The 25,289-nt window shown below is 38.4% G+C and overlaps 2 protein-coding genes across 8 annotated transcripts in view; one reads left to right on the top strand and one right to left on the bottom strand.

Moving 5' to 3' along the window:
- B3GALT1 (beta-1,3-galactosyltransferase 1) overlaps positions 1-5,351 on the top strand; it is a 179,506-nt gene extending 174,155 nt beyond the window's left edge. For all 4 annotated transcript variants that reach the window (XM_033064640.2, XM_033064637.2, XM_033064639.2 and 1 more), the window contains one exon: positions 397-5,351. In XM_033064640.2, coding sequence (XP_032920531.1) covers positions 626-1,606 — 981 coding nt within the window. In that variant the 5' untranslated portion in view covers positions 397-625 and the 3' untranslated portion in view covers positions 1,607-5,351. The remainder of the gene's footprint in view (positions 1-396) is intronic.
- Positions 5,352-19,460: 14,109 nt separating this feature from the next.
- STK39 (serine/threonine kinase 39) overlaps positions 19,461-25,289 on the bottom strand; it is an 86,985-nt gene continuing 81,156 nt past the window's right edge. For 3 of the 4 annotated variants that reach the window (XM_033064414.2, XM_033064411.2, XM_033064415.1), the window contains exons 16-17: positions 24,987-25,051; positions 19,461-20,950 (exon numbers count right to left, since the gene is read on the bottom strand). In XM_033064414.2, the coding sequence (XP_032920305.1) occupies positions 20,876-20,950; positions 24,987-25,051 (140 nt within the window). In that variant the 3' untranslated portion in view covers positions 19,461-20,875. The remainder of the gene's footprint in view (positions 20,951-24,986; positions 25,052-25,289) is intronic. The other variant, XM_033064413.2, reaches the window with a different exon arrangement.

Raw genomic sequence — 25,289 nt, 5'->3', positions numbered from 1 at the left:
CACTATTTTTCGTTCTTTAAATAATTTTAAAATGTTCCATAGCACATTTTGAAAGATTGGCCAGAAGAGATGCTAAGAAGCAAGAAAATGGTGAAAACCATAAAATTATTTTAATACACCTTTAAAATTATCTAAACGGTCAACATGCTATGCATGCTTATCTTCTTCTATATAAAACCATCTGTGAGAAATTACCAATCATAAAGGCGCTACTTCAGGTACACTGCTCTATTAGAGTGCACTATCTTGCATTTTGGTACCTCGTGACAAAAAAAGGAATATCTGAGAAATGCATTAAGACGCTTAGCTTATTAATGGCCAACCATATATAAGCTCATTTTTTGTGCCCTAGGCTTTTGTGGTCTCGCAATGGAAATTTTTCTTCATATTTTTCAGAAATAACAGAAAATTACAAGAAATGGAAGCTGCTGCTAGTAAAAGAAGAAAAGCTGAGTATCATCAGGGTTAATAGCTCCTATTTGAGATCCATGAATGATTACAGAGTCACTTTTCTATATCGAACTTTCAAGTTTCATTAATAATATGCTGCCTCTCCAGGACACAGGTGCACTCACGGTACAAAGGCTATTGGTTCATCACATGGAATAGAAGAGCTAGAGGAACAATGGCATCAAAGGTCTCCTGTTTATACATTTTGACAGTAGTTTGTTGGGCAAGCGCTCTTTGGTACTTAAGTATAACTCGTCCTACTTCTTCCTACACGGGCCACAGACAGGTCAGTAGCATATCCATAGCCAGAAAAAATGTTTCCTTTGGCAACATAAGAACTCGACCGATAAATCCACATTCCTTTGACTTCCTTATCAATGAACCCAACAAATGTGAGAAGAGTGCCCCATTTTTGGTCATTCTTATCAGTACAACTCACAAAGAGTTTGATGCAAGGCAAGCCATTCGAGAAACGTGGGGAGATGAAAACAACTTCAAAGGAATTAAAATTGCCACACTATTTCTTCTTGGAAAAAACGCAGATCCTGTGTTAAATCAAATGGTAGAGCAAGAAAGCCAAATTTTTCATGACATCATCGTGGAAGATTTTATCGACTCTTACCATAACCTCACTCTGAAAACGTTGATGGGAATGAGGTGGGTAGCAACATTTTGTTCAAAAGCAAAATATGTTATGAAGACAGACAGTGATATTTTTGTAAATATGGACAATCTTATTTATAAGCTGCTCAAACCTAACACGAAGCCAAGGAGAAGGTACTTCACAGGTTATGTTATAAATGGAGGACCAATAAGAGATGTTCGCAGTAAGTGGTACATGCCCAGAGATTTGTATCCCGACAGCAATTACCCACCCTTCTGTTCAGGCACTGGCTACATTTTTTCAGCTGATGTAGCAGAACTGATTTACAAAACCTCCCTTCATACCAGACTTCTTCATCTTGAAGATGTGTATGTTGGACTCTGCCTTCGGAAGCTGGGCATTCACCCCTTCCAAAACAGTGGCTTCAATCACTGGAAAATGGCCTACAGCTTGTGCAGGTACCGCAGGGTGATCACAGTGCACCAGATAACACCAGAAGAAATGCACAGAATTTGGAATGACATGTCCAGCAAGAAGCATCTTAGATGTTAAGATTTTTACAGATGTAAATACCTTTTTTAAAATTTTGGTTGGGTTTGGTTATTTTTTGACAAAGTGATCTGCTGATTTACAGGTTAAACTGTGGGATATTAACCGTGAGAGGATTTTTAATGACAGATTTTTCATTCTCGCTTTGACTACTGATTTACAAACTTCAGGCTCTTTTTCATAAGGACATTATGCCAACTGAAAGAATCTAGAATCAAGTCTCAGATTTTGTATATTATCATCTATTGCACATATCCATTCTTCCATCTGTGTAAAAGGACAGTAACAGATTACTATGAGTTGCTTAACAATTCACACCCCAGCCTCTGAGATAAGACTCAGGCTCTAAGGAATGAAGAATTACAAACATACTTTTATATTCTTCTTTTGACACCCTACAACCGTCTCTATTTAGAGCCTCATTAATAAATTAAGCAGTATACATTTGCACTGAATTATATACTTACTTTGATGTCTGTATTTTATAGTATGTGTGCAATTCCCAAATAGCTTACTAATGGTGTAATAGCAGAATTTAGACAGGTAAGAACATCAGAGTTTCACTGGCCTTAGAAACAAACCCACACACTGAAATATATTTTCATTAACCAAAAGGTATTCCTTTAAATTATTTCAGAATAACCCATTTCTTTACACTTCCTAAAACAGCCCATAAAATATGTAACACAATTTAAAAATTAAGTAGAATCTGTAGGTGAAATAAGACAGGCGAGATGTATGAAAAGTTATCTTAAAAATATATGAAAAAAGCATGAATATCTTTTAATTTCAAAGCAAGGCAATGTCTCTCATTAGTATCAATGGATTCTCCACTAAACATGTTGAATAGCAATATATAATTATTCTGAATGCTAAAAGTGTCAGTAAGCAGCATATTTCTTCAACAGTCAGTGCACTATTTACCTAAAAACAAGTAACACAAAAGCAGCTTTTTAAGGGGAAGCTTTACTTTTTGCTGCAGTACATATAGCAACAAGATTCTAACCAATTTTTAATGGTGTAGAAAAGCGGAATTTAGTCCAATAAAAGAATGCAATCAATTTTCTGCTGATTTAACAACAGAGTACATAACAGTTATGTACAAATTTCAGAGAAAAATAGAGGGCTTCTAAAGAAAAACCTATTAAAACCACTCAAATTCTATCCTTTTTAAAACTCTCAGTTTACTCATCACAGTCTATATGCACTGGGGTCCCACTCACGAGATCCTCTGGACAAGCAACAGAAATCAAGTACACAAGATTTATTCAAGTTCTATAACATTTTTAAATGTATTTTGAATAGGATTGTTTATGAAATGTCATGAAAACTCTTTGATAAGCTCAGGCCATCTCTATTCAGTACCACCTCATAACAAGAAGGTGAAGTATGATACTGCTCAGCAAATAACTTTGAATGAAGAATTCACACACAAGTTACAAAAAAACCAAAACTCACCAAATGTATTATCAGCTGCAGATTCCTCACAGCCTTCTCAGCACACACAAAGTCTCATTCATTGCAGCTGGCATTATGTGTAACATATGAAAACTGTTAAGTCTGTATGTTATTCAGAATGTCTATATAGTTGTCGGAAGTTAACTGAAGAATTTAAAGATATACCTTGACCTGATTTTGCCATAGATGTACAGAGCATTTTACAACAGTGACAGAGGAGTGAAGATGGTTCCCTAAAAGGTTTGCAGTTCCATGGCAAGTTATTAGTCATGTTCACAGATGCAGCACTATCATTTCAAAAGAAACTACTTGTAAATAAGGTAAAGCGTACCTGGCTTTTAAGTCACTAGCAGGATCCATCCCAAGCAAATCTACGTCAGATCTAAAGACAAAGATACACAAAAGACAGCCTAGGAATTACTGTTAACAGGAGCTTGTGTACCCTTTATAGATAAAAATAATCCAAACCCCAGTAATTTTTATAAAAATGCTAGATCTCTTGCAGCATAATTGTTATCCTTCCCTAGTTGATGTAATCCTTGTTAAAGCTGCTATGTCCTATCAAATCCAGAAGTTCCAAGGTACAACTAACTGCATAAGTGAATATACAACATGCTGATTGGGTGAAGTTCCTTATACAAGTCCCATAATGCTCTTGTTTATTAATGGGAATGAAAGTGGAATTCATCCCCAGCCCTTGGGTAAATCAGACAGCACAAATGCCATCTTGCCCAGAACGTATTGTGTAGTAATTTGAACCTGCAAGCTGCAATCACTTTTACTATCCCTCTGCACTGTGCAGTAATTTTGGGGTTCTGAATCACAAACAAATGGATTTGGTTGCCTTATTTCTGCTGATGCTTCTGTGGCCTTTGGTTAGTAACCAGGAGGACAGCAGGGCTCCCAATCCAGGTAACTCAGGGCTCAAGTAGCATGGTAGCCTTGAATTTCTCCTAGTACAAGCAGACTGCATTTGCAAGGTACACCTTGAAAACAGTATCTGAAAAAGTGTATTTCCTGCCATTTATAAATAGATAGATCTCAAAGAGAAATGTAAATGTTCATCTTGAAACTGATGTACATATTTCTAAGGCATTTTCTTCTGTATTCTGCTGTATATACGTGTCAGTCTGCTTGCTATGTAGCATTCTGTTATGCATGGAGCTGAGTGAGGCATTATATTTGTCCAGTGTTTCAAAAGCCTTAAGCATGTGTGCCCTAATTCTTGAATGTACAAGATACTTTTTCTTTTGCTGTCAAGTGAATTTAAAACAACACAACAAAATCCTAATTTTCTACTTCTTTTAATTTTCTGGTATTAGATTAGATCATTAGCTCGTTACACTTAGATTTACTGTTTTCACTTTGCTCATAACTTTCACTACTGGAACCTGGATATAGAAAGGTAGCAATACATCTACTCATAGGGACAGTTTTCCCTTCCACTCAATAGTTATTTGTGCCATGTGGGATACTGTTAAGAAACAAACTTCCTTTAATCAAAAAAATATTTACATTACTTAAAGGTCATTCTGTTTCATTGAGCATGGGACAAATGACAACTTGGTTAAACATGCTGGTTTCTAGTCACTTCAAAAGTGCGACTGTAATCACATTTTGATTCCAAAATGCATATGAAAAAAGCACATTGAGTGAAGCAGCTGGGGGGGAAGTGCCTCTCTTTAGGAGGAGTTTTTTCACAACAGCATTTTTTCTTTTTTATTTTGCTAAAGCCGTGAGATATTTAAACAGGAGACTCAAGGTTCATTTTCCACATTTCCTATTAATAATGTTAAGTATCAATTTTGATTCTTTGAGGGTTTTTTGTCTTTATAATGTAGATGGCAATGGCAATTTGTAAATGAAGAGTGTAATTAACTAGAAAAGCTTGTCAACAGTAACCGAAATTTAGATGTATCATTATATATGACTGGCTGTACTTATGTATTTATTTGTCTAAATTGTATATATTGTTTTATGTATAGTGTCTGTAGGAGTGCATTCTTTTAGATTAATGTATTATTTACAGTTTTGTGGGATTGCCAGCAAAGCTGCTAATCAAGATACTATTTTTTGTATCAATGTCAAATAATAATAAAAAAAAAGTGAAAAATGGAAGGTGTCCTGTAAGTTTTCTTCTTCACTTCTTTCTAGATATGTAAATTGTATTACCTGAAAACACAGTGTCAGTGAATTGGCTCACTTGTCATGAGGAAGAATGTTGTGCTGTAAAAGGAGATTTTTAAAAATGATTGAAAAAAATAAAACAAAATAGTACTTTTATTCCTTATTTGTGCAACAACTTCATCAAGCTGATTGATGTTCACACGGATCAGGTGTACTGCTTTATCAGGGTCACCCATGCAGAGGGAAGGGGTCCTCCCCAGTCCCTCATAGACACACAGTGACCATGACAGAGCTTTTTGCTTCCCCCCCACACCGCAAAGCACCAGAAAATAAATGAACAACCACAGTCTGACTACACTCAGATTTACCCAGTAAATCTCATGAAGCCTTTTCTCCTAACACAAATATCTTAAGATACTGTTTTGTCTCTCAAGAAGGTCTGGGCAACTAGGGTCCTCATATCAAAATAACAGAAAAGTAGGAAGAAGTCCCTTTTCTTGTAAGAATATCACAAAAATTTGCTTCTCCCCATTCTCCCTTTTGCAGTTTCCTACGTAGAACAAGCACCTAACCTCTTTCCCACTGGCTTTAGAGCTCAACATCCAAAACTCACTCATGAAATGGAGGGGAAAATATCCACCCCTGATTAGAAAGGCAAGTTTTCCAAACCAAAGTGTATTTCCTTGGGTCACCTGTTCCAGAGGCAGTTGAAGCCTACAACAGAGTCCTCAGGCATTCCAGGAGTGTCTGCAGCAACACAGCAACCTTACAAACCATGAGAAGCTTTAAACCAACCAAGAGCTTCACATACAGTAAAACCCCTCCAATCATTTTCATCTCTCGTTTCCACCAAAGCAGCCTGAGTCTAATTGCAACACTTACATGGTGTTTAATTAATAGACAGCTTGGAGATATACAGATATTAGTACTAGTAGGGTAGATTGCATGTAGCTTGATTATCTTAATTACAAGCATTCTATTTTCTCATTTACTTAATTGATTCTCACAGATTTCCAGAGAAATTTGCACTGCCCTAAGTGAAAATAGTATGTAGAAAACCTTCTCAAAAGTGCTGACACTGCCTATTACAGCAGCAATGCACCAAAAAAAGGAGATCTATATGACATGGAACATTGTACTCAATAGCATCTGCTTCCTTTTCTCTTGTTAAAAACACGAATTTATGACATGGAAGATGAGGAGGGACAAAAAAAAAAGAAAGAATGTACCTTATTTACTCAACCAAACCTGCAATTAAGTTGTGTCAAGTATCTCCTCTGGTGACTTGCCTAACACAGGGAAAAAAAATCCATTTTTCTGCTAGGTGTGCATATTAGCTGAATCTACATTATATCTCTGCCTCACCTGAAAGAGCCAAGAGCAAGAGGCATTTATTTGTCACACAAGATTTATCCTTGAGCAATTATTCTGCAAAGGCAGCATTACATAACAAGCTGGACAGAATTAAGTGCAGTGGTTTTGTAATGCAGACAACTTTTATTTGGTTGAAGCAAATACCCCAAACTTGAGCTGTGCTGGCTAACACCTACCTGCAGACATCTGCATCTATCAAGCATCCCTTTTTTCTTTAAGAGTTCCTTTCTCTGGCCTATTTTCTAACATGACATCTTTCTTCAAAGAGAAATAGGATCTCTAGGTACCTCAGGATAGCAGTAAAAGCAAGGGCGAAGCAGAAACACCCTACAGCATCATTACAAGCTTTTTCCTTGATTTACAAAAGTCACTTAGCCTTGCTCTGTTCTTCTGTACTTTTAATCTGCTTCAATCTGGTACATCTCCCTGTTATTTCCATCACTCTTGTCATTTTCCTTATGTGCTTTTGCATAGCTCAGCATTCTCCCATCTAAAAGTATCCATTCAGACCAGCCACAAAAATAAGAACACAGTGTATTTATTAAGAGAGGGCCCTTACCCGACAGGTTTACAGTCCCACACTGTCTAATACCTGGTAAACTCATTTCAGCAAGTTTCAGGGGACAAGTAGCACTTGAAATTGTTCCTTCAAAAATCTTTTCTTTGATACTGCCTAGCTCAGGTATCTGGGTAAAAAACCAACCAACTATCATCTTTCATCTTGCCTCTGCCTGCAGAGCTCACTATCACAAGTCTAAGGTTGTTTGGTTTTTTCCTTATTCCCTTTATTTTTCCTCACAAATTTGGATAGTTCATCAGAATTCAAAACAGCATTTTTTCATGTTTCACTTTAACTCCCACTTAATCAAGTATATTTATTCCAGAATTTCCATGTTTTAACCTTTTAATCTGCTTCTGCTCTCTGTGTTGCCTCCACTCTCCTCATATCTTCCTAATAGTCAGACATCTGGTACTGAAATCTGTTACAAGAGTATCTGCAAGAACGCTGAGCACAGCAGTAGTTTTCTGTGTCTTTGAGGTATCAAAAACTGCATTATTGGATGTGTTTCACCAGATAGGACAGCTTATCTTACGTCATCATTATCTCATGATCACATTTAAAGCAGAGAATGAACTTCTGGTAGCATCTGGGGCAGACACTAAGTCTCCAAGGCTACAGTAGCTATGGACAAGGCAGGTGTTATAAGGGAATTCCCCGGGTAACACAGGAACAGCTGGAGCCGGTGCCTGCGAGGAGTGTCCCCAACAAAGGCAGCCCTGATCCCCTGACAGCTCCAGGGGGAACCCTCGGCTCCTGCCGTGTCCCTGTGTCCATCCCCGCGGCACCCGCGCCCTCCTGCCCTGGTGTGCGGAGCTGGCAGCTCACGGCCTCTCCTCTCCTCTCCACCAGAGCTCCATGTGCAGCCCCAGCCCCGGCACCTGCACCAGGATACTCCTCAACAGCTGTGGGCAGGCAGAGAGTTTTATACAGAACCATCTCCCCTTGCAAAGGCCACAGCAAGGTCCGGATCATTCGGGACAAGCTTCGCAAGGTGCACTCGGGCTATGTGTTACACTTACCATCACTGTGGCAGGATGAGTTGTGAAATGAATTGCTGCCTCTGGAGAGTGGGGTCCTGTAAGGATGAGGCTGACTCTACTTCCCAAGCACCCTTTTATTCTAAGCATAGCTTAGAATTAGTAACACAGTTGATGCCAAGGTTGATGATAGGCTGCTTTAATTGGTCATTAAAAGGCAGTATTATTTACTACCTTGTTTCTTGGATTCAGCATTTCTACACATGGGGATAAAACTAATGGGCTAGAATAAAGAATATATACAGCATGTAATTAAAATTACATTTTTTAAGAGGGGAATATACATGCACACAGTGCAGGTGCTGTCACAGAAGCAGAGGTTATGGAAGTATACTTTTTTAATTGTATTACACTGCAATTTAGCTGCCACTTCAAACAGATGGGTAAGTTGTGCAACATTTTTAAACTGATTTAATTACTTGCAAAGGTATTGGCTTGTGTTAATTGGTGCAATAAATTACACAATGGTTCAGAGATTCCATTAAAAAGGACTTTGAACATGTAGTATCTACAGGAAAATAAACCGAGTCTTGCAAGTGAATACTTGACAAAATAGTTACTGGCTGTTTGTTTTATCAGTTAATAAACAAGATCAAAAAGCCCACCATTCACACAAGATAATGTGCTTAACACGATAGATACAATTGTATCTCAGAGACATTTAAATGTTGGAGCCAAAATATGCAGCCATATGCCTAGAAGAATGATCAGACTAAGTAAATGTAAACGGGTTACCCTTACTTTGCCCCAAAAAAACCCCACTGGTTGTGTGCAATTTATCTAGTGTGGGATGATTGCTGCTGTCTCTCTTCAGGACAAAGCCATTCACTGAACCATGAGGCATGGGGAAGAAGGTCCACAAGCACATATAATAGCTTTTGAAATATCTAGGTCTCTACTCTAGTCAATTTAAGGTTTAAGCTCTGGATGTTGCTTCTTGTCTGGAACTCCAGGAATACCCAAAACCCCCTAAAGTCAACAAGTATGAAAATGTCTAGCCTGTTAAGTACCAGAGCAAAGTACACCTGCATTAGCCAGCCAAACAAAATCTGTAGGGCAATAATGGTCATACATCACTCTGTAGCAGCAATATTAAAGAGAGCTTTTGAGCATTAGAAGGCAAAAACCTTGCAGGATCCTTGGTTACACTTTGGCACAAAGTTTACACTGGGGAAGACCACACTTCAACTTGGAGAAAAGATGTTACATTTTAGGATTTCTATGAACAAAGGAGAATAAGGAGAGTGAACCTTTAGCAAAGTTACCCCATTTGTGACAAATCATCTATTTCCTCAACATTTTAAATGGATTGCTTTTAATTATATTTTCATGGTTTTGAAATTGCTGTGTCTGAAATATCATTGAAAACAAGCCTGCACTTTCATCTCCTACTAAACACCAGAGATATACCCCTTCAAAGGAGTACATTACATTTTGTTTGAATGCTGGGACAGACATCAGTAAGTAAACTAAATCATATTAATTGCCCGTGTTAATACTACCACCTGTTTCCCCTTTCCAGCAATAATTTTATTATTTTCTTTTCTATGTCTTTCATTTCAATAGCAACTAACAATTTACTATTTTGTGATCCATCAAAATTTCTGTAAAGTTGTATTTTGTTTAAATTTTTTAAAAAATTGCTTAATGTAATGCAAACTTTTAAAAGAAAAAACAGAAAAAAATCATCTGGAAAACTGTACTTGCATGCACAAGGCTGACTGGCAACATGGACATGAAATACAGAAATAAAATGAGAAACATTTGCTTTTTCCTCAGCAAGTGCTGTGAGGATGGGTGACATCTCATGAGGAGAGATTAGGGCAAACAGCACTGCCCTTTCCCAGGTATTTCTGCTACTAGTTGTGCTATTGCTGGAGAGCAAGAAAACCTGATCTAATCAAAGACTGAGTGCTGGACTAGGAAACCTTTAAAGGTCCCTTCCAATCCAAACTAGTCTATGATTCTGTGTTACTGTTCCTTGCAGGGTGTTGGACTAGATGACTTTTTAAGGTCCTTTGCAACCCAAACCATTCTGATAGGAAGCAAAGAGAACATCACATCATCACCACTCACAAGTGAAGAGCCTCTGGACAGCAGAAGGAACAAAGGGGCCTCACGTACAAGGACTAGACAAAAAACATGGGAACTGCAGAAATTTTAGTCGAAGAGATATACTACAGATAACAAAGCTGTAGAAAAATAAACATGTTCTGAAATTTCATGTACACCACTGCTTCTAATCTGCATGTTTATTCTCAGTTTACTGTAATGCCAGGATGTGTATTTGCTTTGAGCAATAATTCACAATGGGTGAGACACCATAATTTGTGGGATTTTCAGCTGCCTGGAACACATCAGACAATTTGCAACAGATTTACCTTAACAGTTCTGAAAGTACAGATTTGTGCAACTGCGGTTTTCAGCATATCAGGACCCACATCATGATGAAAAGTAGCATTATCAAGAGGACTAGTACACATTCTGTCTTCTTCCCACAACTCTAACATATTTTCCAATAAATTCAGATCACCGCATTTAGGTCAAAACTACATGCTTTATATACAAAATTTAAATTATAACACACACCTAATTTAACCATAAGCTGCATTACATTTCCTCAAGATAATATGTCCTCAATAGGTAAGATTACTAAAGCTCGCTTCATTTTTTTTTTCTGGAAAAACTTCTTCCATTTTGGCTTCAAAAAACATCCACAACGAAAGAACTAATAGAAATGTAAATGGCGTAGACCAGTAATTTAACCTCACCTGCCTGATTGTTACAATGAAATGGACATAGGTACCATTTTGTATCTTGTGAAGTGCATTTATATCCTTGTTCCTAGATTTGCCAATATCTCCACATTATATACAAATAACTTTAGTGTTAACTTACCAAGAATTCAGAGAGTAATATGAGTCAGTTCTGCAGGAACAAATCAGCTCTGAAATCCTCTCCAGAAGGCAATAAGTTTGCATTTAAGTATAAAAAAATTATTTTCAGAGTTAAGAGATTTCTTTTGTGGATTGTGATCATTGTTAGATAAGCAGCAGAAGCCCTAATTTTCACAGTTTGTTACCTATATGTATTAGCTAATGTTAGCATGCAAACATACTTGTCTCCAACAGAAGCTTTTGAAAGATCTCATTGAGATCTGAGCATGTACAGGATTGAAATGGTTTCAGTTTGGTTTTTTTCAAATGCCTTTAAAAGTAGTAAAAATTTGTTAAGTTCCACAGATTTACTTTGTCAAGCATTAGTAATGCTCTATTAGCTTAATCTGTGTTGACAGATAAACAGAAATCAGGTCTAGTAAGAAAAACACAAGTTCAGAGGTGACAATAAAAGAAAAACACAGCACAGACATACATACCGAAAGCTCAATACTGCAAGAAAAACCAGTCAGGTTTACAGCTACAGAATGGGTTTGGGTTTTTACAGCATGTAACTCTTCAGATATCAAAGCCCTGCTAGATTTTTTTTCAGTTACAGTGGTAGCTTTAAAACGCACAAAGGACTGCTGGAATAAGTCAGACCTGGGGTAGTTTGTTTGCAGAACATTTAGGAATTCTCAACAGTTAATGCAGCTGCATCTTGGGCTCCAGAGCTGAAGAACTAAATCAAGAACTATCAAGAACTAAATCATGTAAAGCTGTGAGCAAGCTCTGAAATGGTTTTCTAGAAGGAGCAGTTTCCAAGCAACAGTAGTTATAAGTTCTGAAAAGAGTCTGCACATACACCTCTGCATGAACCACAACACAGCATCTGTGGGGCCCGGAGATTTCCTCATTAAATAGCGAGGTGTCCATGGAAAAGCAAAGGAGCACTAGGGAAACAGAGCAAGGGGCCCAATGCCTCACACTCCTCTCATGTCAAGTGTTGGGATGAATGAACCCAGACAAAAAGATAAATCCACTTGTAAAAAAATAACACTTCAGAATAGAGGAAGAAGAAAACAAACTATTTTGTGAACTGCAAGGTTCCCAACAGTTTTATGTATCTATAAATTGGGACAGAGAAAGAAATACTGCGGCGAGCTGAACAATTACTGATGTAATTTTTGGAAAAATCAAAGGCCACTAATTAAATCGGTATGTGAAGCAGTAGAGTTTTGTTTGTTTAGGAAATTGCTGCCGTGTACTTTCTAGATAGGAAGCAAGGACAGCATACAAACAAGCAAGAGCAGCACAAAAAGATGCATACACCTCAAGGCTGTATTAATACTTTATCGAGGTCTTTGTCATCACCCTGAGGTTTTTATAGTCACACACCTCCCTACAAAGAGAGCACTGAAACCACTGAGGGGAATAAGGGAATGCACAAGAGAAATGTGCTGGTGCAGGGTGAGAGAATCAGAGCCCAGGTATTTGTTCTCAGGCACTTACAGTAATATAAGCTAGAAGGCAAGAACATTCCCTGTATCTACTGACAACCCTGCACTTGCCACCCTGCTCCACAGAATTTTCTCCTCTCCTCTTTGAATAAATAATGAGCACAGGCTGAGCAGCAGGGCTGTGCCCAGGCCATGTTCTGGAGGTGCATCCATAGCCCCCACACCTGTACTTGGTACACAAAGCTCTGTGATCCACAGCAACCAATGCCCCACGGCACAGCCAGAGATGGCCCTGCTGGGCAACTTCTGGGCTACCTGCGGTGCAAGAGCTCAGCCACCACAAGAAAGCAGAGCAGACCCAGCTGCAGCAGCTCTGGAGAAGGCTTACACAAGCCACAAAAATACAAAATAAAAGCTACAGTTACAAAATTATTTCTTCTATGCATTGTCTTGTCAGTAATTAACTACAATAATAAAGATATAAGAAGGGATACTTGATAAGTGGTAGCCCCACCAATATCTTACACATCCAACAAAACAGGCCTTTTACAATTATTAACCAGCCAAAATTTAAATTTAGGCTAAAGAACACACTTTGCTTCAAATCATTTTGAGGACATACCTGCATGTCTCAGTATGTCAATCCCTTGCTAAACCAAAATGGTATCAAGCATTTTCAAAATGCCAATTTCATCGCATGTAAAACACTGTCACTTTTCTGTAACACTAAAGACACACATCTAACACACCCTAATCTGGAAAGCAAACCTGTTTACTCTCCTGAATTGAAAAAGAATGTTTGATTTACTTTGCCGTAACTGTTTGTATCCAACAGTTGTCTTCAGTTTCAAGTGACACCAGCTTGGTATGTCACAAGTACTCTTCCAAAGGGTATTTCTAGGCCTTCAGTTTATACCAGAAAAGGGAAGGAATATTAAATTTACTCCAATATTGTTACTTTTAGCATAAACTCCTTATATTACCTAAACATTTTATACGGCATACGCAAATACAAGAAAAATCCCTCTTTGAATTTAAATACATATAGACTTACTGTAAGGCTTCATCTGCAATTGCTTTATTAAAAATTAAAATCTTTGGCTATGAAAAAGCTCAACTCAGCTGACAACAGAATATGAAGATGATAAAGAAGGGGAAAGAGTAACACTCACACATTTAACCTGAACACAGCCCTGCTTTGACTTCCACAGACCAATCCAAGCTACACTACCTCCAAACAGGACAGACCTCAGAGATCAGGACCTTTGTTGGCCTTGTAAGTCCATACACATAAATACACAGAAATCCATTAATACAAAGCACTTTTAAATGAGTAATTAACGTAACACTAAATTGTAGCTCAGTATCTCTCATCTAAGAGTCTAGTCATGTTTGCAAGAATCCTTTTGGAGAAGAAAAAAAAAAAAGAGCACTAAACAATACAAAAGTGCAGGAGCTTCCTCATCCTGTCTTCTGTAAAACATCAGGTTTATGGGTGATTTGGCAGTTCCCCATCTGACAGGCAAATTTACAAGGTTAGCACTGAACCTAATCAGAGGTAATCAGAAAACTCTTTCTCTCTGGTGTAATTTTCTGCTTAGATAGCTCTGCTATTATAAATAGGAAGAGCTGGCAGCACAAGCAGGGTAGAAGACTTCAGAGAGGTTATAGTAATCACCTTCCATTCAAATCACACCTACTCTTTAATCACAATTGGATCCTTTTCCATTTTATAGCCCCGAGAGTAAACTGAGGAGCTCATAATCGACACAGATTGGGAGTGAAATTTCAGTCCCACTGAAGCTGTAGTGAAGTATTATTAATTCATAGGGCCGAGATTCCAATAATGATCCTTCCCTCCGGATCCTCTGTTCTAATTTGAGGCAGATTTCTCCACCCTCTTCCTATTTCTCATATTATAGAGTAAATGCTCCAGTGCTTTGTTTTAATCAGAGGTGATCTAACAAGGAGAGAGAAGAATCAGAGATAAACAGATCCTGAATGCAAAAGGATTCTTAGCTGATTCTACCAGATGATGGGAATAATTCCAGGTTTAACAACCTCAACCAGGTAACCATTGCAATTTCCTCACTGTAAACACTTCACAAAAACCTCTCCACAAAGCTGAAAAAAATGGTTAGGAATTTAATTTCACAAATTGCCCATCTTGCACTGCCAGAAAGCTGCAGTTTTCAATTTATGTGATAAGATCTCTGCAACAGAAGCAACCTGGAAAACTGTAAATCAATTTCTTGATTTCTTGATCAATTTCTAAAGTCCTGCAAAAAAAAGGCATAGCAAATTTGCCTCTAGGAGGGTACTTCTTACATGAGAATAGAGCACTGCTAATTTCTTGCTTGGGCACATCCAGAGCCAAAGACCTCACTCAGTGCTCCCCTGGGGGAGCCATGAGCAGGCCGGGAGCTGCTGCTGCACCATAGCACAAGAGCCTCCTTCCAGCACAGGAGGGGAGCAGTGGGCAGCAGGGAGAAGAGGAAGCATTGACACCCACGCCTCCCTTGTTCTGAAAAAATTGTGCTTGCTGACCATTTGGTTTTACACTTTGCTTTTTCTTGTTCAGTAATAGAGTAGTGCCACAATACAGGGCATTGGCAAAAGATATTTATTTGTAGAATGAAACAACCAAACTTTCAGCAACCTTAGTACAAATACTAGAAGGTTAAGGTAACAGTCTTCAAGTGCTTTCCTTGCCCCCCACGTTATAAAATATCACAGGTACAGTACAGGTAAGGGAAGCAGTTTGGTGGGCTTCCCCCCCGCAATACCAGAATGCTTCATAAAACCAATTCCAAGCTTTCAAAAACAGAGATGCAGGCAGAAATGCAGGCCTCTCCCCTAAAGCAGCAATTTAGTACTACACAACCTGTCTTCCAGAACACAGCAGTTTTACTACTGTGAGGCTAAATCTTTTTGCCTCTTGATTTATCTTTATAGGACATGAGTAGCACAAAGTCCACCTACACAAACCCTCCTGACACACTGGTTCTTCTGCTTCATTATTTATAATTGCCTGTTGATGACAGCTATGCACACTGCTTTTTATGTGAAAAGACAATTGTATTACCAAATAACCAGACATTCCTATATTTTTGAGATGTCATAACTCAATTGTCCTCAAAGGAAAGAAAGCTAGATCAATGTTGTTTACAGAGTAAACATGATACAACTCAGAACACCTTTTTGGTCAAAGAAAATCTAAAGAATCCCAGCACTCCTACTCATGAATAGTATCTTTCCTTAATGAGTCTGAATGATTACATGGATTAAAAATAACCAGGTAACAATTTGGTTTATTTCCATAAGAATAAATAAATAAATACATAAATCTCCCTATTTGAAACATAGTTGGTTTTTATTAATTTTTAGAAGTGTACCTACAGGGAAAAAAATGAGTAAAGGCGTGTATTTTCTAGCTACTCCAATTCTATTTCTCATAGCTGTTCCTCTACATAAACACATGCACTTGCATAAGTGATTTTCTACACCCTACTGAGACAATAAACAAGCACAGCCTTCCAAATTCACACTTGAAAATTAGATGGCAAAATATGCATGTCCCAAAAAAGATGATTGCCTCCCTATTGGTTTATGCAGGGAAAATTATATTTCTCCTTCTTACCATGTCTCTGTAATTGCTCACTGAGCCACCATTGCCCATATTCCCAATGTTATTAGCAGCAGACAACTTCAGAACTACTGAGTTTCATTCAACATCTCAGATAAACACAACTATGAAAGCAGCTTGATGAGGATCAATCTAACAATCATAAAGCAGCTATAAAACCACATTTTTATGTGCATTGCAATGTTACTCTTAGTCATTGAGGAAAAATGAATAACTAAAATGTCACAATGCTCAACTAATATGTCTGGATTATTTCATCAGCTGGGCCACTGTGCAATACAATGCGAGGAAACCAGACTTTGCTGGAGTTTTTGTGGTTTGAGTAAACCTTGCTGTTCATTAGCAGAGCTCATGCTACAGGGAACTCAGAGATGTAGGCTCCTGATGCTTTTCCAACTCCTCATTTTAAAATAATTAGCATTCTCTGTGCATGCACATGCATGAGTACATTGCGAGAGAGTGGAAAGGCTGCCCACTTGATGTGGCAGAAAAACCCACAATTGACTGAATAAAGTCCTATCACAATCGATTCAGAGAAAAAATACACCAACTGCTATTTGTTATCAACAAGGTCTCCCTTTTGTTTTTTTGCTGCCTTGATAAAATGTGGGAGGATAAGGTGGGAACGGGGCAGCAACATCCTCTGCTCCCTGCTAAACAGAAATCAGCATTTTCAATGCACTCAATTAGCAGTGTTTTAGGTCTGTGTCAGATTCCTCATCAGAGTTAATTGATTTCAGGCACAGGCCAATCTCACCATTCAACATCATTATGCAGAGATAGGTGGTGAAAAGGAAAACATCTCTGATTAAAGAAAAGCATGAGGGGGAGGCACACCATTTACAAGCTGCACACAGCATTCCCTCTCAGAGAAATAACAGTGTTTAAAAACATTCTGAAGAGATGCCTCACAACCAAATTTCACAGGACTGCTCTGGAAGCCTCAAAATTGGAGATGTGACATTGGACCAAGCTGTAAAAAGGCACACATCTTTATCTTAGGAGAGAACATGGGCGAGAGAAAATTCAGTTATGTTTCCTGACTTTTTTTCCCTGCTCCTCCTTCCACTCCCACTCACAAAGGGTGTCTAGGGGAATAGAGGAAATTGTGACAGTACCTAGGAGAGTATTTTAGAAAACAATACTTATCACAACTAGCTAGCTGAACTGCAGTTTGAATGCACAATTCTGCACATGGTGGGAAGTTTTGAGGTCAGCACTTGTCAGAAGGAAGAGATGTGCTCCCGTTCCCTTGGCACAAAAAAGCATATGTTGCCAGCATGGGAAAACAGCTTTCCTGGCCTAAAGCCCACGCTGGAGTGCCACGAGATAAAAGGCTGGAAATGTCCCTTCTCTCCCACTCCTTCACACATGCAGTTAGTCCCCAGACCTGGTTTTGCACTGAACTAAAGTCTATGTTTATACATTCATCCAAACACTTTGAAATAATAAATGCAGAACTGTGTTTTGACTGACTTTCATCTCAGTCCACAGAGCTGCTTTCAGCAAGTTAAAGCACAGCACACTGGCATGGCTGGCTCCATGGACACTGACATTAATCAGCCCACAGAGCCTGCAAGTGCCCAGCTGCAGGCACTGGCATATAATCATCATACAGATTATTATATTTTTAGCACCATCTAATTAAGCCCTATTTTCCTGGCCTTAGAGACAGCTACATGGTAGCTCCCCTGTTCCAGCTCCACCTCATTAATTAGAGACCTTTTTTCCAAACAAGACAGGTGCTGTAGCCAGCAACACAACTATTTTGGGGCAAGTCATGTCACACATACAAGAACTTCACCCAGCTTCTAAATACTTTTCATGTAAATGTGAACAAATGAATAGCTGCTAGTTTTCCCTTCTCCCTTATTATTCAACAGAGAATGTGTATATAATAATAAAGAAGCAAATTGCTGTTACGTTTGCTATTTATTTATACTTTATTATAGCTTGCTCACTGCTTTCTACTGCAATGTACTATCTATTTTCACCTTCTTTTTAACCTGTATATACTGAAAGTATAAACTACTTATAAACGTCATTTTAACACATACTAAAGCTTTAATTACTCCTTCTACCTTTTTAAAAATGCATTTTGCTCACATTGTATTTATACACAGTATCTTACCAGTAAAAACAAGAAAAAAGTTTTCAAACCCAACACAGCTGTGATAACGATGCCACACGAATTTTCTGCCTCACTGAACCACAGAAGCATCACCATGTTTCTGCATCAGACCACATGTGAGCAGCAACTGGTAGGGCTTTATCTTGGTAGACAATAGTGCTGACTGCCTCAATTAAAGCATCACATTCTTTATTTAGATACCTCCTGCAGCCCCCACCAGCACAGAACATAAGCACTTGTGACAGTTGCTACTCATATCCCAACACTTTTTCCCAGCTTCTGGGGAAACGTATAGCAAGTGGAACATGACTTTTATCCAAATATATATTCTATATATATTCCACTTCTTTTTCTGGAACAGTGAAAACAAGAAGCTTCTTTGAACATTCACTTCATCTGAGAAAGTATTGTAGCAGCTAACTACTTTGCAGGTGGATTAGTGACTAAAGGTGCAATGCTTAGAGAAACGTAAATAAAAATACATAAAAATAATCCCACAGCAATGCTCAGAATTTAGCCCCTCCCCATCGCAGTGCTGCAGGTTATCACCTGGGTCACGTGCCTGTTTCAGGTACCTTTTTTATTTCCTCACGCTCCAGCACAAAGGTGAATAAATCCCGCGGCCACCTCGCAGCCTGCTCCTCAGCCGGGCGCGCTGCGTTCCGAGCCCTCACGGCCGAGGCTGCGCAGGGTCCGGAGCCCCGCCGGGGCCAGCCCTGCCCGGCACCCCCGCCACGGCCCGCACAGTGCCCGGAGAGTGCCCGGGCCCCTGGGGAAGGGCTCACTTACCCTGTGGCTCGCCAGCCGCACGCGTGTCGAGAGCCAGCCCAGGCCCGGGGCTCGCCCACCTGGAGCTGTGCGGGCACCAAGCGCCCCGAGAGGCCTGAGCGCCCCCAGCGCGCCTCACCTGGGCCGCGACCCCCCGGGCCCTCCCGCTCTCCGCCCACACAAACCAGCAGTACACGGGGCCTGCCCCGCCAAAACCATTGATTTCCTGAAGTAACCCCCTGGGAGCTTTAAAAATGCCTTTAAAAACGGCTTCTGCCAAGCATTGGAGAGCAAGGAGCCAAAGCAACCCTCTACCCCAAGGGCAGCATTTCCTCTCTTCCCCAGATAAGTAAGGGCAGCAGCCCTTTGTAATAACAACTCCATAATCCACTCAGAGCATGGAAATTCAAAATGCAAATCAGTTTGTGCAATACATCTTTATTTTAATTTTATTTTTTTAACCTTTGCAGTCATCTTGGAGTAATCATCATGTAAACAGTAGGATGGGATGGGATTACATTGAGTTGTATGCAAATAGTTCTAGAACACCTCAACGATTATGACAAGGCATTATAAATAACTTCTCTTAACAATATATATTTGCCATTTTCAGTACATTAAAGAGCTGCCACTTATCTAGGATTAACTAGGAAGTAGTTTAAAGTGTAACCTCTGAGAAATAAATCTCCAATTGTAGAAGTCTTTCTAAGGTTCCCTAGCTCCACAACATCTATGTCACAGGTTAAGCAGAGGACTACTTGGGTCGAAGTGTTTTCTTTGTAACAGAGTTTTACTTGATCATTGCACAAAGCCCTATTATTTTCACTCCACCTTGGTATTTTGCAGAACTTCAAATAAAGCTTCAGTTCCATTCTTCAAGTTTTATTCACCTGTATGAAACCGGTTTCTATCATTAAGGGTAAGTCAGATCAGAGATGGACACAGTAAGTGCTCTACCTTAACAACAGGTCACAGTAGCTCTAGCTGATAGACTCCCCAATAAAGCATAGTCAAAATACTCTAACATCTTCGCTACTGTACATCCCCTCCTTGCTCAGATAACTATATATATTTTTATATATTGTACCATATGTATGGTACTTCTAGAAAATGGAGATTATTTATATAAGCAGCCTCAGGCACATTCTTAAAACAATAATATCTGCAAGGCACCTCCCACTCCCTTGATGATCAGTTTGTGGACTGTTTTCTGACACACAACCAGCAAAAGCTTGCTAATGCTGAATCAAATTATTTCAAAAAACCCCTAGATGTTACTAAATACTTCAAAGACATACCTGAAACTTTTTTAAATAGTGGGAGATTAACTGCAAATAGCACATAATCAAGTCAAATAATTTTCTTATTACTAGTATGTGTAATGCATAAATATATGAAAAATAAATTCACAGTCATTTTTAAAACTAGAATTCAAGTTTGGCTAATATTTCTAAACTTTTAGATGTATGTTAATTTCTAAATGTAACAGAACAGAGGCAGTATTATTGACAACAAGTACAGGTAAAATAGTATCTTAAAGTCTATGAAAGAAGTAAGCTTGATAGAAAATTCCTTTTGTAACCAATAAATACAGCCACCTGAGTGCATTTCCACAGGCTTTTCACTTAGGGGAATCCAAATCAACTGCTAAGAGACATTTAGGAGCATTTTGAACGTTAACAGCAGCGGTGTAGCTGTGGGCTTTGCTTGTTCTGACCTTGTGAATTGCTAGATAATGAAGCAGAACTCAGTGTGTGGTGCATTAATTTTCCTTTGCATCTAAGCTGGCTTTTTCGCAATCTCACAATTCGGCTTGGGGTCAAGGGACAGAGATCAGCTGACACTTAACTGAGCAAAACCAATGAGTTTCACTTCATCAGGAATCTCAGTGCCATCACAGCCAGAGGCCTGTAAGTACAAACAGAAATATTTAGTACATCACATTTAGTACAGCATTTGACAGCTAGGATATAAAGTTTCCCCATATCGCCCGTCAGCAAACAGCTTGATTGAAGGAAAGCTTTCAGACTGCTTCATGTGGCCTCTGTCAGTGTCAACCAATTTTATCCTTAATTTTAGCAAACCCTTGTAGTCAATATTAAAATTATGGAAAAGAAATACTGGAAAATGGACACTGAAATACCCAAAATCTTTAAACCAAACTTTCCAGACTGGAGCCAAATTTGCTTTTTCATGGGAGTAAACAGTTTTCACTCATGAAGAACATCTAATATACAGGTATAGAATCCACTTTTTACCACTGTGGTGTACACAGCAAATGTCTCATGAGTCTAGCCAGCAAATTAGTCTGGAATACCAACCAGGTAAATTTTTAACAAGAAATTGAAGCAGTCTACAAAGAGTAAATCCTAATATTTGCAAAATGACAGCTCTCTCCTGACAGTACAATCTAGTACTTAAAACTGTACAACTTAGATTCTTCAGTAAAGCCTGTCACAAAACAATCTGCCACAAGTGATCAGTTAATTTTTCATATATAACAGTAAGAATATAAAACCACTTTGCTCAGGACTAAACTATTACTTTAGATCTGTTTTAGAAAAAGCATACTGGAGGCAAATTTTTTTATGTTTTCATTTTTAAACACAAAATTTGCTTCTGTAGGACAAAAGTGACATCTTAAATAAAGGGGTTTAAACATTTTTATCTGTATGGTAAATAAGTCAAAATATTAATAGAATTGGATTAAAAGTGTGCAATACTAACTTACTTATGACAGATGCCTTCAGATGCTTTTGCATATCACAAAATATCCCCAACAGAACAATTAGTTCACCCTGGGAAAATGCTTTTGATCCTTTTTTGCATTTGTAGCAGTTGCAGGCTTTAATAGAACTGGTTCCTGAACATGCACTATAAGGTAAAGCGCTTTCAGACTGTGCATACAAGGAGCACTAAGTGACACAATCCACTGAATTTTCATGATCAGAAATAAACCGTGTTGACACTTGTGGAAGCATTACATCAGGCCACTCCTTCAAACTTACTTTGAGTAGACACAGAGAACAGAAGTAGAACAGAAGTAGAACAGAGAAGAAGTTCTCTCTTCAGATAGTATTTCATGGCTCTTATTCCAGCAAGTTAAAGGTCTGAGATCATAATTTCTGGTTACTATTTCGATATCTGACGGGTGCTTGCATTGGGAATTTACCAAAAAAATGGAGTTTGAATTTTGCATTTAAAATTTAATGCTAAAAAGTGCTAATACTACTACACTCTAGCTAGCTATCAATCTCCTCAAAGCCATGCTAAGTAACATATCTCAATGCATATAGATTTTTAAATGCCTTCCTTATAAATATTATCTTGTATCTATTTAATGCACCTGGAATCTATCAACTTGGATTTTGTGCTTAGCATAAATACAAATACTATACACAAACTGCAACATTAAAGTATTCAGTAGAGACTGCACACACTCTCTCATTAATGGGTTTTTTCCCACCATTTTTCATAAGCAAGAACCTTACACAAAAAGCAAATTATGCTTTGTGCAATAATTTTGCATTTCCTTGAGTGTTTCCAAGATTATTTGTGAGTTAAAGGAGCCTCCTTCCCAAAGTGTGGACAGCTGGATCCTACATGGAAGTTTTCGTTCTGTGTTAGACAAGATAACTAGGGGATATTTAATACTATGTATGTTCTGCAGAACATATATAGTATTAAATATTGCAAGAGCAAAGATACATTGATTAAAAATATGCAAGAGGGGGATTCCAACCCTTGCCACCCAGGTACCTCACCCTAAAAATTTTCTTTACTATTTCGATAATAATTAAATACAAAAATAGTTATGACATAAACTCTTCCTTTTATGCCCCAAAGATGAACATGCTCACTGTTTGAATAGAAATATTATATACCAGCAAAATGCCAGCAACTTTTAAGCATTGAGATACTAACCAGACTCCTTGTGCAGAAATACTAGCAACTAATTCTAAACTAAGGAATATTTTTTCATTTGTATTTTCTGAATGGATATAGGATTAGCTACATTTAGATTTTTAATCCCCATTAAATATTTACCAACATGTGTTTTAATCATTAAATATTTACCAATGTGTTTTAATCAAGTCATAGACAAGTACTCTCAAATTCAGTGAGATCTTGCTAAGAGGTAACAAAGACCCAGTAGTGCATACAAAGACATGAAAGAGTTCTAACGGGCAACAATTAATTTAGCAACTTCACTATGCAATACAGAAATAGGCAGAAGCAGAACATACATTAAATTAATCTGAGGAGAAAAATAAATTAGGATGCTTCTTGTTACGGTCTTTCCCCATCAAAATAGGAATTAGTGCAGGAAACCTAGGTCAAAAGTATGAGGAAGAAACTAAAAATTAACCTCCAGAATTCCTACCTATCAAGAGGAACTTACCTACAGCAGGGACAATCTATTAATTCTTATTATGGTAAGGAGCAGGATGATACCACCATTCACTCACTGGAACCTGAAATTCTATGGGACACTGACTGAACTCGAGCAATAAATCACCAAAAAATAGAAAAAAAACCCCAACCTAAATTTTCAAGTGGATTTATTTTCAACATATATAACCTGGATACTATGGGATATTACATTTTGGAATCACAACCCTCTGTTTTAAGTGTGGCAATGACAAACCCAGGCTTCTGCAGAGCCTCTGGAGTATCTGTTATCTAAATACTCTTGGTGAGATGCTATTTACTACACAATAAAGCCAAGTCAGATGTTTAGACAGCAAGAGCACAGATCAGCTGCAAAACGAAAGGCATTATCTTTTAAGCTATATTTATAGCAAAGGTCAGAGAAAGAAAAGAATTTGAGTTACACATCTTTATTCCCCTGCCCCAATTCTTCTCACAGGAAATGTGGAGGTTTGGGGATTTTACTAGACTGCAGAGAAAAAATGAGTTCAAGTGAGTCAGCTAAAACTCCTCAGATCTGTATAAAGAATGACATGGGAAGAAGAGTCCTGAACTAATACATCATCATCAATTAGGTCTAAAAATGGCTCTCTACAGCAGCTGCTTTTAGAAACAAAGCTGTGATTCTGGAGACCTACTTATCTGACAGACATTCAGTCTAGTCTCTCATGCGACTGAGTCATTCTCAGCAAAAGGTGCTGAAAGATAATTGGTATTTACATAACTAATAATTTAGTAGCTTCAGGTATATACATTTTTCAACTTAATTTTAACAAGAAATAAAAAAAATGCAGCACATCAATTCTGACTCAAGTTCTTGCAATGTAAATTTATTAACACTAAATCTATCATGCTATGATCAAAATTGACCAAAATTAAGGACCCATGGTTCAGTGTAGAAAATGCAGCACAGAAAGGAGTCCCAAGCCCCAGTCCAGGGTCTGATGACATACAGAAGATAGGGGTGGAAAAGGAGAAACAGCAATGAAATACAGTGGGAGAAAGACCAACTTGCAGGTGTGGATGGTCAACTGAAAGAAGGTTGAAAAGAACTAAGGAGAAGCAAGCAGTGGAGAAGGTGACCTGCACGCAAGAAAAATGGGGGCAGGTGTTTGAAAAAATGGGTGTGGAACAATATTTCCATGAGCAGAGGACACTTTCAGCCAGGGTAGAGCTAAGGGGGTGGGGGTGAAGGAGTGTTAACCTAGCTATTAGAGCTTTCTCTGTATTACAGCTTTACTTGCTCCTGCAATTCTGCCCAGGGGATTTCTTACTGCAGCTTCTCACCTAAACCTCAGACTGCCTCAGAACTTGCGTGACTGAACCTTCTTCCCCATACAGTTATGGAGCTGTCCTCTCAAAACGAGGTTTATGCTTTTTCTCTAATACATGGAAATTTCAGTCACTTTATCTGTCAGTATATTTTTTCAACAAAGAGCTGTAACTAAGACAGAACCCAAACTCTGTGTGAATATTGTGATAATTTATTTCTTCCATTGATGCTTTTACTTACCAACTTAAAAGTCAATGTTTTCAAGGCCTTTGGGTCATCTACTATCTTCTGTAAGTTAGCAGCAACTGTAAAAGACAAAATATATGATTTACAGAAAATGCATTCAACTTGACATCAAGCCTTTTGTTGAATCTTCTACTTAATTCTACACATACACATGTCTGTAAATTACCACTTTAACAATTTAATCACTCTAGCTGTTGTTTCAGAGGGCAGCTGGGCTGCCATAAATCCTACTTCCTTTCTTTTGTGGTCACTGGTACTTTGTGACTATGTGAACTGATTCAGGGGGATAATCTGCCT

Source organism: Catharus ustulatus, chromosome 7, assembly GCF_009819885.2.
Source record: "Catharus ustulatus isolate bCatUst1 chromosome 7, bCatUst1.pri.v2, whole genome shotgun sequence".
Taxonomy (NCBI): Eukaryota; Metazoa; Chordata; class Aves; order Passeriformes; family Turdidae; genus Catharus; species Catharus ustulatus.
This window is presented reverse-complemented; position numbering and strand designations above follow the sequence as displayed.